A 17,175-nucleotide genomic window follows, 5' to 3' on the forward strand; every position below is an offset into this window, starting at 1 on the left:
TATCGCAGCCAGAATAATTGCTCTGGTCTTCATTCTTCACACGATCAAACCATTCCAAAAAATTAAAAGAATATATGTGCCGAACAGATACCTTTCAAAATTCCTTTTTTCTGAGAACCGTCCGTCAGTGGAACGCTTTGCCTTCTGACGCTGTGGAATGCCCGACTGTCGAAACTTTCTTATCAAAATTGAAGTGCACAAGTTAACTCAACCTAAGCGTTTTTGGTTCCCGCTATTGATATTGCTTTGTGGTTGGCATTATTGTGATTGCTGACGGATCAGCGTATGTCTACCGTTAGTGTTTATTTCCTAGAGCGTGCTTTTGATGCCAGTGTTCTTGTGTTATGTGCCAGTGTTGCTTCTATATGCCTGAACAGCGCGAGCTTGTACAAAGCATTTTTCTTTCTATTTTTTCTTTTTTCTTTTCTTCTCGGTGTTGATCTGCCCAAGCAGGCGGATGACACCACTGTTATCATCATCATGTCTTGTAGCGCTTTTTTGTACTTTCTTCACCATGTATGCTCACTCCTGCCAAAGGCCTTCTGCGAAGGCTGGCAGTACCTCTGAAATAAATAAATAAATAAATAAATAAATAAATAAATAAATAAATAAATAAATAAATAAATAAATAAATAAATAAATAAATAAATAAATAAATAAATAAATTCTTTAGCACGGGATTTTTAAAAGATGTGCGGATTTGATGCCTTAGAGCTGTGTTATTTTTTAGTTAGACTCTTACGGGCTGTTTTTTTTTTATGGCAAGGAAAAACACTAGTCATTGCGCCAAAACTGTTGCTGAGTAGAGCGCAAAGTACGGAAGGCTGTCTGATGATTGTAAACTAAAGAAAATTTTGCCGTTTTGAAAATTTTGCAATCAGAAGAACGCTGACAGCTCCAAAACTTCTCCAACGTAGATCAAACTATATTGTTTTTTATTCGATTTTTCAGCCTGTATGTGAGGTGGACTTGCCAAGATATAAAAAATATGGAAAGCTTTTCGGGTAAGTGCCCCGTTTAATACTTTTTATACAAGCAGTATAATATTAGATGGGTGCAGTTTGGTGTTTTTCTCGACAATAAAATGAAAGGTATTGCTCTAGTATACAAACCGGAAGCTGGCAAATGACCTGCGGTCACAGAGGCTAACATCACTGTGATGTTTCGCCACATAATTGAATGGGGAAAACAGACAACACCGCAGAGGCCTATATCACAGCGGTGGCTGAGTGGTCAAGGCGCTCGTCTACTGAGCCGAAATACCCGGGTTTTGAACCCGACCGCGGCGGCCGCGTTTCAATGGAGGCGAAACGCTAAAGGCGGCCGTGTGCTCTGCGATGTTAGTGCACGATAAAAATCCCCGGGTGGCCGAGATTATTCCGGAGCCATCCATTACGGCACCTCTTTCTCCCTTTCTTCTTTCACTGGATCCTTCAGCCCTTCTCTTACGGCGCGGTTCGGTTGTCGCACGAAATATAGGTTGAAATTTACTGCGGCGTTATCTTATTTCTTTTCCTCAACAACCATTTTTTAAGGGGAGGGGGGGGGGGGGGGGGTATTTACCTGTTGCTGCATCCACCGCAATAGCTTTTGTGCAGGTAGTTGCGGTGCACGTTCTAAGCTTGACAGCTATCTATAAGCGCGTTCACAAAGTTATTAGGTAACAGCCAGCGCAAACTCAGCGCGAGCCTTCTCGCTTGTCTCCGCCGTACCCTCCTCCTCCACATTTCGCCTTACGCTTCCCACTTTCTCTCTTCCCCACCATCTATCGCCTTTTCATTCTCTCCGTCTCTTCGTCATCGCCCTACCTTCACCCTTCGCCGTGCTCTTCGGTTTGCTATAGCTCTGCCGATTACGCTGACAACGACGAGAATGAGCACGCCAAGAACGGGTGCCTAAGAGCTGCGGTGTGACAAATTTCCTACCTGCCATTTGTCGTCATCTCGGGTGCTTTCTTAATCCCCCAGTGTTTTCGAGATGGGCAAGGCGGTTCTCTTCGTCTCCGAACCTGCGATGGTGAAGCAGATACTTGTGGAAGATTTCTCATCTCTACCTAACCGAAGAGTGAGTGTACTTTGACAGACTTGGCACAATGCTATGTAAAGCCAGCGCCCAATCTCTTTTTCTTTCGCAACTATAAGCGCAAATGTGCTGAGACATAGGAAGGAAGTCGGCAATAGCTGTGACTAAAAATAGGTGGTGTTAAAAGACCAGATAGACTAACTTTTTGTTTCGCGTCTAATGAGAAACAAAGTCGCCCCAGCTCGCTTAGCTATGTATCGTGCCAAAGTGGCGTTAACTTCTCCTTACCAGGGGCTTTTTATCGTTTCTGAAATTTTGAAAGGCAAAATTAAGGTACACTTGCGGCACAACGCGCAATTATTTCTGGATTTAGATTCTAGAAATCCTACGGAGCCTCTTTTTGAGGCCTTGGTTCATGACCTCGGTGTGCCTACCGTCGTACTCCATGACTTCTGAGTCGGAGAAGGTAGATTTCTCCGGGAGCTCAGAGGTGAGACATTCTTCTCCTCTTCGTAGGCTTGAAGCTTGATGACTGCGATCCATTGTAGACAGAAGAAGCGTAGAGTCATCCGCCACCGCTTAACAACGACGACACTGTAGCCAAGGGTCAGGACAGGTTGACAGGAGATTTTGACTCAGTTTCTTGGTTTATGTCAAACACATCTACTCTATGAATGTTATCCCGAGTTCTCGATGCATATTTACAGCACTAACATTGGTGTGCTTTGTGTGCTTTGCGTTGAAGGGAAGCCAACAGTCACCGGAACCAAGATGCACGGAGGAACGTTTCTATTTAAAAAAAAATAATAATCTGTGGTGTTGATCGATTGTAAATTATAGTGTAATTGCTGAAAGATAATTGATTAGAAAGTAGAAGGAAAACATTTTCGGCTGGTGGGTTCGAACCGACGACCTCCGAATTTAGCGTCCTGTGCTCCACAAACTGACCTATAGTGGGGGCTGTCCAACCGTCTACTTTGGGCAGTATTAATTTGCCCTTAACCTAACCTTGAGAGTTTTCGTCACCTCCACCTTCGTCCATAGCTGCGGATGTAGAACGGCCTGTAGTACCGCGAGCGCCATGTGGAACGTGATCAAATGGTGAGGGCTAAAGCTGGCCGAGAACCCCCTTGTGCTACCATAAGAGAGTTGCCATCAAGACTGCCAGAACCTAGGCCCTCGCTAGGCTATTGAGCAGGCAAAAAATTGGGTATGAGGGATTCGGTATGACTTGGATACGAAGGAAGCAAACAGTCATCGAAACCAAGTAGCATAGGGGAATGTTTCTATTTTTAAGAATATAATATGTGGTGTTGATCAAAAATTAATTGTGTGCAAGTGGGCATATAGCAACAACAGGCCGAGATGGGTGGACACCTCGGCTACTCCCCAATATTCCAAATGTGCCTGGGGATTCCCCCCACTGGGCTTTGCTTCCTAGTCAAAAGGGAAGATTGTTGGGCCAGTTCGTACACTCAGTTGTAAACTCTCCGCTGTGTCTGTCACTTCTTGTCTTCCTGTCCCGTTTTTTCACGCAGTTCGTTTGCTATGTTCCTGGACAAGCAAGGAACCGTGGACAAGTACGCTGAGACCTCCTGGTCGGCGTGAAGTTCAAAGCACTGGACGGCGCTTGCTGGAGCTCACATTTTCGCTACTACGCCCTGCACTGAAATCTCGCCAGAGTTAGGCAGCGTGACACTCTGAAATGTCGATAGCCGTACTCGTTTATTGTAGCCTGAGTTTCGAGGTGGAGGAACCATTGTTCAATTCGTTCTGCTTTCCCACGAGCCCCCCATTATTAATGAAAAAGTTACTGGGTGGCTCAGTAAACGCTATCAAGAGACGGGTCTTCGGAAGTTGTCATGGCTTCGGTCTTTCTTTGCGGTTTCCAGACGCTCACGATCAACGACCCTGTACTTTATCACATGATGAGCATGGCTCCTGTGGAACGATGGCGTGATATACGTGCGGCCGCAACTCGGGCTTTCTCCACTGCCAATTTGAAAAAGGTCAGTCTCCTCTCGTCTTTTCGGTAATGGTACGCGGAAAGAAATCTCGTAGTCATTCACCTTATGACCACGAAAGACATGGAGATCTTTACCAGCAAAGTAATCAACGCCATGTCTGGCTTGAGAATATACGTTCAAAGGATATATGTAAGTACTGGTGTGCACGCTCGAGAAAATCATGGTGCGTACACAGCGCTGGGCTCCTATGGTATATTGACCTCTTTGAGATTGCTGGTAATGGTTGGCACACAATTTTTGTCCAGTGGTATCACTATAAATGACTATCAAGTATCAATCCTGGTGGAAAACAAAGAAACATGACAGACTCCCTCCAGATGCAGAAATTCGCGCCCACATTATGCATGATGCATTGCAGCCGACTACTTCTAGAATGCGTTTCCAAAAATGTCTACCAAACAACCAAACGTCTACGTCTTGTGTCCACGACATGCAAACTCGGCCAGCCTCATCGCCGTGCAGCGAAAGGGTCCGAACGTTTGCTCCCTCGTGCGCAACCAATACGCCAACACAAACTCGTAGAAAATAACTAGAATGCATGTACAAACATTCTTAAACAGTACACACGGGGAAAGTGATATGATTTCTCTTTACCACACGTAAGCGCTCTGCCTGCGCCTCAGCGTTCTTTATAACAGTGTGGTGCGCTCACGGTTGTTCGTTTATCTGAGACGCAGAGCCATAGCCATAATACGTGTTTTACCGGTAACATCGACGTCGTTCGTAATACCGGAGCGTTCGTTATAACTGTGGCCGCAATAAGTGGACTCGACTGTATAAAGAGAAGTCTGGTTGGTCAGTACTGCCGGTATTGCTTTACGCATTGGACATAATTTGTGCTTAAATATGCGCAGATGAACTCCTTGATCGATGAGTGTGCTGTGGTGACAGCGGAGCATCTCAAGAAAGCTGCGTCCAAAGAAGAGGACATTGAGATCAGAAAGTAAGACTGCATCGTTTGAATGAACTTTTAAAGCACGAGAAATACTGAGACAGAAAAGAACCCCCATACGTCCAAATCAAGATGTGAGAAATTTACTGGTTCAGCCAGTACAGACGCGATGATGGCGAAGTTGTGTGACCACAGCGTCGAGAAACCGTGCGAAGTTTTTAGCAAATAGTTTGACTGGCTTGTGCTTTGTGGGGATTAACGTCCCATAGCGACTCAGGCTACAAGGGACGCCGTAATGGAAGGCTCCGAATAATTTGGCCACCAGCATGTACTGACAGCGCACAGTAGGTGAGCTTCTAGCACTTCGTTTTTATCGTAATGCGACCGCCGCAGCTGGGATCAAGCATCAGAATCACTGAGCCACCATGGCGGCTCATTACAAGAAAATATTTATTATTGCCATTCAGTGCATTGCAGCCAGAAGTATTTAAGCGATCGATTTAAGGAACGTGCTGTAGGGGTACATTTACTTGGGTCGACACAAGCTTGAACAAGAGGCGGGAGGAAAGCGACCTCTAAAAAGGCGCCTTGGCAACATGACCTGTTCTTGGCTGGAGAAGTGAGGTTGAAAAGGCAGCGATTACATAAGCTCACTAACCCGAAGAGGAGGGACTTTGATGGATGTGAGGGTGAGGACAAGATGTTCTGCAGGGAGCGTTAGAAGATGGCGAACTTGAAACAGCTCTCGTACGGGAGAGGCATGGCGGACCAGACGTCCTTGAAGAAGTACTACATAGGTTGTGCGAAGGGCAGGATATCTGGCATGGCTGTTCGATAACCGGTAGTCATGAATACGTTGGCTGTATTGTAGGGTATTGAGGCCGCTACGCTTTCGGGTTTTATTTTGTTTGGACTTCAGAGGTTATTCAAATCCTTCGGTATTTGAAACCAGGAAACGCGTTCAGCTTCCGTTATCGGGAAATTCAGGTCGAACCGCGGTGAACAAAAGGCGAACATGAACCAGCACTTATTCAAAAACTTCCCATCTTTTCTGTCTGAATGGCTTCCAGTAGAAAAAAAAATAAAAAAAAACATTTTCCACACTATAGCTCCGAGCTGGATTGGAACTAGTGCTGGTGCAAACTGAGGGGCTTTGTTACGCGATGCCTTAGACCACTTGGCCACCGCCGTAGGCTTTTACCTTTATTTCACAGAATAACAACAGCACTGACTCTCCTCGCGCCTTACTTAACCTGACCGCATTCTCCGAACCCGTCATACACTCTCGCGCCGAAGGCAGTCGAGATGAGCGTTGCTGCTTTCGTTGTCTTAAAAAAAATGGCGCAGCCTCTCGTGCTATGCGTCCTCATGTCATCTTCCTCGTTTTAAATTTGTTGGCTCTGCGCTTCGAAACGCTTGGCGCCAGCCGCGCTGTCGGCGTGGCCGGGCAGTGAGGCCGTATGGGTTTAGATAGAAAGGCTCGGCTATGTAAACGATGGAAGCTTTAACTATCCACAAGCGGAGATGAGAAGGTGGCCGGCCAAGTCGGTCGAGCGCAACGCTATGGCTCAAGAAGAACGGGCGAGCGCTATGGTGCGACAAACAGCTACAGCTTCTAGCGATGCTGAACGTGCTGGCAATCACGAAACGTAGAAGCGCATGAAATCGGCAGCGTGGAAATTGCCAAAAACTTAAGGGGGAGGGGGGGGGGGGGGAGGAGGGTACACTTAAGCTTTGCCATAAGGATATGTCGTGGCAGTGTTAATGGGCCCCTTTAGCGGCCTGGGTACTCTTTGCGTACCACTTCGCCAAGGTTCCACATACATACCCATATATATGCGGAAATGGACTTTTTATACTTTATGTTCGTACGTCGAAGGGAGTCCTCATACCACTGGTGACGCAATTGTGCAGCGGTTAAACAATATGCCAATTCCTCGGCAGGTGGCTGTTTCAAACGCAGCCACCGGGTGGGGCTTGTGAAACCCAGGTTGCTCTTTCCAATAAAGCTCTCGCTATCAGTCGTTAACTTAACTGCCATGACAGGCAGTTGCTCACATTACGATGGGCACTCAGACAACACCAAATGTCCGGAGGACGTCCTGAAATGGTCCGAATGTCCTCATCCCGAGGAGGACATTCTGATTACCTTCTGAGTGCATCATGGCCTAATGTCCTTATGAGGGTGTCCTCAGTACATTTCTGGACGAATCGAGGATTAATTTCTTTTGTTTATTTATTTATTTATTTATTCAATACTGCCAGCCGCCTTTTGGTGGCCAAGCAGGAGTGGGGATGCAATTGCACAGTGCTTTGTCAACAGCAAACAAAGAAAGAAAGGAAAAAAAGAAGGCCTGCAGGTAGGCAAAAAAATTTCTGCCGAACAACTCAAATAATAGACGAGTAACAAACACTTTACATTAAAATACAAAACAACACGCGACAAGAGCAACAATCAAGAATCGACCCAAATACCCTAACTTGACCGGCTGGGGTTGATTGTGGATAAAAATGTTTCGGCTGACGATAAGGTGACCAGTTCGCTAGGTAATGCATCCCAATCAGCTATCGTTCGTGGAAAGAACGACAGCTTGTATGCAGTGGTTCTGCATTTGGGAACTACAATTGTTTTATGGTGTTTGTGCCGAGTTTGTCGCGTTCTGTTATACTGCATATAAGTGTGAGTCTATTCTGGTGTGATTATTGACGATGTCGAATAACATTTTCAAGCGATGCATTTTGCGATGAGATTCCGAGGTGGGCAAACCGGAACGGCTAAGAAGATCAGATATCGATACATGTCTTCCTTAGGCGTTGAAAATGAAACGTAGTGCTCTTCTTTGGACACGCTGTATACTTTTGGCATCCGTTTTCGTATGCGGGTCCCATACTACGTCACCATATTCGAGTAGTGGACGCACTAGGGAAGTGTACGCCACAAGCTTTGTTTTAGTGGAAGCATGTTTTAGCCGGTATCTTATTAGCCATAGCCTTTTAGATGCCTCAAATGTCGTACAGTCGTCCTATCGCAGGACAATATTGTCAGACAACTGAGATGAGCTGACGCGGGGGATCGGTAAGTTGTTAAGGTTTTCGGCTGCTGACCCTAAAGGCGCGGGTTCGATCCCGGGCGCAGCGGCCGCATATAGTTCGAGGCGAAATGCTAGAGACCCGTGTACTGCTGAGAATTTCCGGAGCCCTTCACTACGGCGCCTCTCTTAGCCTGAGTCGCTTTGGGACCTTAAACCCCATAAACCAATCAACCTTTTTTATATTAGCTTTAAATACAGCACTCTAATAAAAAAAAAGCTCTTCATACAAATCTTGAAGTAATACTGATTATGTCCACGACAACCCGAAAACACCTGAGCATCGTGACGTGTGCATCTCTAAATCATACTCAGGACGTCTTTCAGTTATCTGGGCAGGTTGTGATGGCATCAAAAGGGCACTGAAGCTGGGTGGCAGATCGCGCAGCCTGCTTTTTCGCTCACAACGCTGTCACCGACGACGAGGCCGGATTTTCTGCAGAACAGGAGCCGCGTCAGACTGGAGCGGCCTCCCCCACTCCGTTGCTGCCATCACCTGCCCATCACTCTTCAATGCGAACACTGAACTTCATGAGTCATCGTGAAAAAAATGTAACAATTTTTTAATTACCCCGACCCTTATGTAATACCCCGAAAGGAGCCTTTAAGGTAAATAAATGAAATGAAATGAAAAAAAAAAATGAAAGTTTGCATCGGAAGAGGGACTTCTGTGTGACAATTCCAACCGGTGGTCGCGGCGCATCGCTTAACCGCTGCACCACTATGCCAGAAGTCGTATTAGGACTCCCAGCTTTGGTTGGTTTGGTTCATGGGGTTTAACGTCCCAAAGCGACTCAGGCTATGAGAGACGCCGTAGTGAAGGGGTCCGGAAATTTTGACCACCTGTGGTTCTTTAACGTGCACTGACACCGCACAGTACACGGGCCTCAAGGATTTCGCCTCCACGGAAATTCAACCACCGCGGCCGGGATCGAACCCGCGTATTTCGGGTCAGCAGCCGAGTACCATTACCACTGAGCCACCGTGGCGGGTTAGGACTCCCAGCTGTCTGTTCATGTAAAGTAAGCCTGTTGTACGTATGTGGTGCAGGCAGGGACATATTATTTTATGCGAAGCATATTGCTAGAGCTACCACTCACGCCGTCGCCGTGGGACCCCCACGTGACACCGTGACGTCACACCACGTGACACCGTGACGTCGCACCACGTGACACCGTGACGTCACATCACGTGACATCGGATGAGAGAGCCGGCCTCCACCTCGCGCCGTCGAACTGTGTTTCAACCAGTGCGGACAGTGGTGTATCGACTCTGGTGCAAGAGTTAAACTGTGCTTCAATCAGTGTGGACGGTAGTGAGTGTAGTAGTATGTCGACTCGTTTGGAGCGTCGGAATGCTATAGACGACAAAGGCGCGCCATCGAATCCTCCGAAGAACGAGAGCACCGGCTGGAAGAGCGTTGTTTCGAATACAACCACTTGAATGTCCTTGTGTCTCATACTATAAAGAGAAGTTTATTGACTTCCAAACGATCAGGACAAAAATCTCTGCCTCTCCCGTAACCGAGAGTACAGTAAGCATGAAATGTTTACGGGCCTAATGTCATCTCGGAGGACACCCGAACCGCACCGTACAGGAAGAGAGGAACGCCACCACCCGTTCAGCGCGATGCCTTGCCATTTGAACCCAAGGTTTCTTGAAGAAAGGAAATGGCGCAGTAATTCTCTGCCATCTCGGTGGACACCCGAACCGCACCGTAAAGGAAGGGAGGAACGCCACCACCCGTTCGGCGCGATGCCTTGCCCTTTGAACGCAGCGCTTCTCCCCCGGGCCCCTGTGCGCCTGCGCGGCTTTGCTTCGATGCGCGAAGCCCCTAAGAGATCACGTATGACAACGAAGTGTATCGTGGCATTTATGTGCTTTTATGCGAAGCATATTGCTAGAGCTACCACTCACGCCGTCGCCGTGGGACCCCTAGCCGTGACACCACGTGACACCATGACGTCACACCACGTGACACCGTGACGTCACACCACGTGACATCGGATGAGAGAGCAGGCCTCCACCTCGCGCCGTCGCCGTGGGACCCCTAGCCGTCACGCCACGTGACACCGCGACGTCACACCACGTGACATCGGATGAGAGAGCCGGCCTCCACCTCGCGCCGTCGCCGTGGGACCCCTAGCCGTCACACCCGCGCATTCCCGCGCATTTCGAACGCGCGTTCACACTCGGTGTAGGTGAAACGCTCGCTCCACCGGGCAGGCAGACGCGGCTTCCGTGGCAATCCAGGCGCTCACCCAACGCGCGTCTCGGGGTTAGTCGGCGTTCCGCTGTAGCCAAGCCGTTGTCTTCCCCCACGACGAAGGCTTCTAGTGGTTGTATTAAAATGACCAAGTATTCAACCAAGGAAAGCCATGTATTACCAAGCCTAGCCACTAATATGCTTCGCATTCCCCAGGCTTAGCCAAGCTGAGCCTCAGCAATTTTTTTTATTTCCCTTTCGGTTGCCCCAACCTATTCTTGGTTCATGTAAAGTAGAGTATGGCCAACTCCGCCTATGCGGACATTAGCCCATGAACTCTACTGCGTCACATCTTTAGGGCGGCGCTTAAGTGTCCATCCAGATTTTTTCTTTCATTCAAAAGAAGTGACTTCAAAAGCCCATTGCGGTTCAGGACACATAATTGTGTATTTGTGCTCAATACTTTCATAAACAGTCCAAAAATAGAAGTCTGCACCTACGAAGTGCTGTCCGTTGTAGACATCTCTCGTTTTTGTCATTACACATTTTTCGTCGCATATATTACTATCACCAAGTACAGCACTTATGCGTCTTTTCTAGCTGTGTCTCCATTTATACATTCCGAAAACATTTAATATCAGAGCGGCCATTGAAAGCACTCGATAGACTTAGAAAAGAATGTCGTTAATAAAGGTAGCGCTTGATGAAATGATAGCAATAAGATGTCCCGTCTTTGCTTATGTTCTGGCTGCCCCTTGTGAGATGTAGTTTTAAATATTTTCCATAGCTAACTGACGTCAAAAACTTTGATGTCAGTTACGACGTAAAAAAAAAGGCTTAACATACCGATCACCTAACCGAAAACGGTCGTTCTAGAATAAGCACATGGAGCAAAATAGTTTTTATGTGATGGGCTCAGCGTTATGCTGTGGGAGATCACATCTTAATGACGGCATATTTTTCTATAGATTGGCTCTAATCCGATTTATTAGAAATCAGCTTGGGGCGCCAGAGTGAGTAGAAACCGGACTTGACCCGAAAGCGAAGGTCCCTCTTTGCATTGTACCGTAGATATCCATATGCGTCGCTGCATAGTATGTCAAGTTCACGACTCTGGAGGCAAATTGTGAGTTTTCGATTGCCCTTATTTTCGTAATCAATATGGCAGCATCATGCCATGTTTGTAAGGAGAGGAACTTATTGCCGAACGGCTGCATCTTTGGTGTCAAATGCCTGCCCCCGCAGTGAACGCCTTACTTCCGAGGTGATGATGACCAGATATGGCCAGAGATGATATGACACGAAATTCGAGTGCGATGTGCTTGAGTGGGCTTGGTTCTGATGCGCACTTTCATTTCATTTCATTTCATTTCATTTATTGATCCCTTAAAGGCCCGAAGACATTACATAAGGGGGGCATATTGGTTTACAACGGCGATGATGGGAACATGCATAACAATAAAAAGAACAAACATACAAACAAACATAAAAGGGGTTGTAGTCATATCAGGGTTTCCCAGCAGGTGATACATCATTTATTAAAGATATGTCAAGCAATACTCGCTACAAAGAGCGCAGAAGTGATCAAGATTTATGTGAGGTGAATTTTTATTTTCTCGCGGAATGTTTTGTGATCAGTGCATGCAGCGATGTCGTTAGGCAGTGAATTCCATAGTGCTATTGCGTTGGGGAAAAATGAGTTGTTGTAAGCAGACGTGTGGCCACTGATGCGTGCTATCGGGTTACCGTGACTAAGCCGGGAGGACGTTCGTAGTGGGGCGGTTAATAGAGCGTGCCGTGATCTTGTGTTATGATAAAATGTATGAAGTACTTTGTATGAAGAACTTTGCGATGTATGAAGAACTTTGCGATGAATAGCGCTCTATCTCGATCGCTAAACATTTATTGTCCTTAATTTAATATTACGTCTTATCAGAACCATGAAATTAATTAACAATAATGCCGTCGATGAAAGAGTCCTGAGGAAACTTCTAGGAAGAAATCTGTAAAGAAAGCCGTCAAATCATGTGCTGACGGGAGGCTGTTCACATAAATTCGAGAGTGCGATAATCGGTCTTGGAATTTAATGTGCCAATCATATGTAACCTTTACATTTCAGGTTTTTTGGCGACTATGCCCTGGACCTTACTGCAAGGTGCGCCTTCGCCACCAAACTGGACTCTCACTCGGACAAGACCAGCGAGTTCATAATCCAATCAAGGCAGGGCCCATCTGGACGCCTGACACTGCGTGTATTAGTGTGTTGTGAGTTCCATCTTTGCTTGGGGCAGATTTAGCCATTATGAACCATTTTTTTTGTTCATTTCTCGCCTGTGCGACTGAAGACGATACGTCATTACCAGCGCATTGAGCTTGCATTTCCGATATGCTGCATCTTCGGAGAAGGCTTGTGCGCTGTTACTGCCTAACTTCTTAGATTATGCTTGCCCTACGAATACATCTTCGCAGACCTGTAAACCTTCCTCGCCTCATTTGAACAGAGTATATATCTGCTCGACTGAAATGGAAGAGCGTGGTTTCTTGCATTACGTATACAGGCGCACGAAACTATTTTGACAAACGAAACAGATAAGAGGAAATTGCCACAAATAGAGATATAACTCAGAAAATGAGTATAATTGCTGAAAATTAGCAATATAATTAGGACCTACGTTACTCTGTAAAAATGACGCAGAAGTGGGAGTGGCACTTGCTCATGAATTCGTTTATTGAAGTATCTGAAGATAATAGCAAGAACTGTGAGGTTGTTCCACGATGGTCTTTGGACGTACTGCTGCTCCAAACCTTAACGCAAGAGGACGTTTTTGCAAGCTAGGTGGTGCATTACTGGAATTGGTTTTAAGTTGAGAAAGACAGCACAGGAAGAAACGAACTTGACAGGACAGAGGGTTAACTAGCAATTCAGATTCTTATTTACAGACTACACACTTCTCGACAACAGCTCGTCTTATCAACAAAATCAAAGAAAAGAAACACATGGACTTATCAAATCAACTTAGATCCAATCTATCCACGGTGTGAACTGCCTCACTGCACTTCTGCTGCTGCGCAAAATATTTGAATTCCTTTTTTGAGAGCAAACTTCAGAGATTGCTGACACACCACATTTTGCAATCTCTTCAGCTTCAATTATTTCCCTACGTGTAGTTGCGTCTCGCACCTTCACAACACTGCAGCGTTTCCAAGCGCGGGAGTGCAATGGCTGCATGTTCGAATGTCATCAGTCATTTTGCTGCCCGATTTGTTTTCAACGTCTTCTGCGTGCTCCATTAGCCGCCCATTAAGACACTTCCGAGTCTGGCCAATATACCGCTTACCGCAGGCCAGTGGTATGGAATATACGCCGCTCTTGGAGCACCGCACGAAGCGCTGTTGTTGACGCTTTGAGCAAGTGACGGTCGTGTCTTTCGTATTCACTCTCCTGCATATTCTGGAGGTTTTCTGGTGCGGAACAAACCACTCTGACGCCAGCCCTCACACCGATTTTCTTAAAGAAATCCCGTGAAGGCACGGGATAACGGCCACTTTCTTTCGGTCCATTTTATCGGGCCTGCTACATGGTTTATTCAGCAGGTTTTCAGCAGGAGATGCCAACAGGGAAGGCTGGTAACCTGAGCTTGAAAGGCGCTGCACCTGGCAGTGGTAGCTGTGTTCTACCAAATGCAGGCAGGACTTGTTCAGAGCGCTCGACAGGCCCGACTTCACAATGCCTATCTTTACCGGTTCTGAGTGTGCCGAACGGTAAGGGAGCCAGGGCTTGTTGCCTCTTGGTTCGAAGGCCCAAACAGACGTGCCTACGAGTTTTTAGCCCTAGATGTAAAAACCTGCTGAAATTGTCTTCCTGTAACTCGTGCGTCACCTCTGATAGTGCTAGACACTCTGGAAAAGTAGTTAGATGCTTGCTCACACTTTAAGAAAAACAATCATTGTCACAGTGAACAAAACCTCTAAAATCATCAACAAATCGAAAGGTATTTAAAACGTTGGTGTCGCGAAAGCAGTCATGCAGCATTTTGTCACGTGTTGATAAAAAAATGGCTGAGGCTTAACTTGGTTAAGCCTGGAGAATGCGAAGCATCATCGTGTCGCGTAATTTGGAGGCGCACAACCACAGCGACGGCGCGAGGTGGGCCCCCTTTCTCCACTGTTGTGACGTCATCGTGTCACGTGGTGTGACGTCATGTATCACGTGATTTGGAGGCGCATAACCACGGTGAAGGGCTGAAGTGGTAGCTAAAGTAGTATGCTTCGCATAAAAGATGTCACTTAGACATGGTAGTAGGCAAGAGCCAATGCAAGGATCCTTGCTTTTGATTGACTGTCCCGTCATTCCACTGAGCATACGTCGACATCAGGTACATATATTGCTAGTAGCTTGAGGAAGTTATCAACCAGTAAGTCACAATTATTTTGGAAGATTATAGTGTCATGCCTGTCAACTCAGTCACGGTCACTCATCAGAAGACATTCGTGGGGTATGTATTAATATAGGTTTTTAATCTACAGACAGAGCTAGTATTTCTTAATTGCTATTGCATTTCAGAAAGTCTATTATTTCATCAGAATTTCTTACCCTAAAAGGATCCTCAATCTCAAAACCCGTAACTTTTCCCCTACGAACCTAGCTAACGCGTGCTGCCAGGAACCCCGTTCCGAACCAACCACTCTGAATGGGCAGGCATTCTTTTGCGTCTTCGCGGTAAAAAAATGTTTTCAAGGATAACTTTTATGCTTTGTTACCAGAGTGGAGAAGCCTACCTAATTTTAACTGCTCAATAAATTTCACTTTTTTCCTAACTCTCTGCAACGAGAGTTTTTTTTCTGCATTTTTTGAAATTTGTCGAAATCGCTTTTGAAGCCTTCTGCAGGTATATCGTCTTTTTCCATGACGCAGAGGCCGCCCTCTCTACCGGCCGGTACAATGTTGAAGGAATTATATTTCAGGCAACGAACACTCTTTTAAATAAGTAGAGCCCCAGTTGAAGACCTGTGCAGTAGGAGGAAGTCAACGCCTTCCGAAACACACACCTTTCGGCTTGAGCCCCTGAACGTCGTGAGACTTGCCTTACCATCTCCGAGAGTTCAACCGCGGATTTTCGCTGTTCGGTGGCGAACTTCGTACGAGGCTGAGGACCCGCTGGGTCTCTTTTGGACATCGGAAGCTCCCCAACGTGCGGTCGCAGGGAACATATAGCCGAAGAACAGAAAGCACTCGTTGTATATTGGCCAGACTGGGAGGTGTCTTAATGGGAGGCTAAGGGAGAACGCAGATGTTGAAAACAAATCGGGCCACAAAATGACTGATCACATTCGAACATGCAGCAATTGCACTCCCGCATTTGTAAAAGCCGCAGTGTTGCGCAGGTGCAAGACGCAACTATACGAAGGGAAGTAATTGAAGCTGATGAGACTGAATCCCTCATTTTTTGCAGTCAAAAAAGAATTCAAAATACGTTGGGCAGCAGTAGATCTGGAATTGCGCAGTTCACCTCGTGGGATAATTGGATCGAAGTTGATTTGATGCGTACTAGTATGATTTATTTTCTTTCATTTTGTTGATAAAAACAGCTGCTGTATAAGAGAAAGTAGTCGGTCCTCTGAACTCCGTTTCCCGTGCTGTATTTCTGAGCTTAAAACCAATTCCTAACTTAACGCGACTGCTTCAGCGTGTAGCATGGACAGAGGGCAACATCACAGACCGTGCCTTTGTGTTTACGGCAGCTGGCAGTTCGCTACCGCCGGTAAAGTGTGCGGTGCAGATCGCAGCGCCCTAACTCGCAGTGTTGAGAGAGGGGCAAGAATTTTTAGGCGGAAATTACCCCGAATTCGGGACAAGCGGTTCTAGTTTGCTTGGCTGCCACCACGAGCCGCATGGTTTTGAACACCCAAAATAGCGTGTTCACATCATCCGGTGTATAAGAAAGGAAGAATGACCGAGAACAAAACGTGATAGGGAGCTTGGCTTAGCGGCACTGGCTGGCCGCTCTCCCGAATTCCTGGCAATGCCCAGAGTGCCTTTTTACGTCACCTTCCTGCTCTAATAGACATGAGCTTTCGCGCTCTCTATGCCTCACGGGGAGCGCTATTAGGCCAAGCCGAGGGCGCTTAGGGAGCAATGTTATCTATGAGCCAAACGTGCGCCTCTAATCGTTCAGAGTGGGGTTTTATGTTAATCGCGACCCAAGCGGCTGACGGTGGCTGTTTTAGGCGCGCAGTGGAGCACTGCTGCCTGGGCACTCTACGTTGCCATATCAGATGCCCTATTAGTTTTGGTTGCGCTTCCATCTTCTGCCCTTCGGCGCACAGTGTGCACGTGTGTGATGGGGATGTTTTTTCGCCTTTCTTTAGCCGCTGTCGCCAATGGACGCGGTTTGCTGTCTTGTTATCATGGCAGCACGATATGAGCAAGCCTGGCTCATACAGTTCGAACGTCTTCAGGTTTTGGCGAAATGGTCCCTTCACGAGTGCCCACGCTCCTCGATAAGCGGTCCCTGACGCGACAGCGGACAGAATGAACAGGGGCAGCCGTTACTGCCAGCCGACGCAAGTACTCCGAGAAGCATGCTGTCGGACCCAGCTGCCAAAGCTCCTTGACCCTGGCGTCAGTCTAAACTGCAAGTGTGAGCGGTCGCGTTAGGTATGCGGCCGCTGCAGGCAATTAGCACTCGTAAGCTGTACTGAATAACTTGACTTCCCGGGCTGATAACCTCTCGTTTGGTTTGCTGATGAAAGAAAGCCGAGGTGCTTGGGTGACGTTTGACCCGCTCTTTTCTCCCTCTTGCAGTTCTATTTCCAGCGTTAGCAAGAGCCATTGGCCTTCGACCACTGAAACCTAGCGTGCTGCAGTATTTCAGGACCATATGCCAGAACATCATTAACAGCGAAGTGGACAATCAGCAGGTAAGTATTGGTCAGCGG

General features: G+C 47.0%; 1 protein-coding gene across 2 annotated transcripts in view; it reads left to right on the forward strand.

The window, feature by feature from the left end:
* The window catches only part of LOC149339922 (cytochrome P450 3A24-like), a 36,521-nt gene that overhangs the window by 4,682 nt on the left and 14,664 nt on the right, over positions 1-17,175 (forward strand). Inside the window, exons 3-8 of one of the 2 annotated variants that reach the window (XM_089548633.1) lie at positions 952-1,004; positions 1,968-2,064; positions 3,915-4,031; positions 4,904-4,992; positions 12,356-12,501; positions 17,042-17,157. In XM_089548633.1, the coding sequence (XP_089404759.1) occupies positions 952-1,004; positions 1,968-2,064; positions 3,915-4,031; positions 4,904-4,992; positions 12,356-12,501; positions 17,042-17,157 (618 nt within the window). The remainder of the gene's footprint in view (positions 1-951; positions 1,005-1,967; positions 2,065-3,914; positions 4,032-4,903; positions 4,993-12,355; positions 12,502-17,041; positions 17,158-17,175) is intronic. The other variant, XM_089548634.1, reaches the window with a different exon arrangement.

The sequence above is a fragment of the Amblyomma mixtum genome, chromosome 6 (genome assembly GCF_055824585.1).
Source record: "Amblyomma mixtum isolate Tamu chromosome 6, ASM5582458v1, whole genome shotgun sequence".
NCBI classification, from domain to species: Eukaryota; Metazoa; Arthropoda; class Arachnida; order Ixodida; family Ixodidae; genus Amblyomma; species Amblyomma mixtum.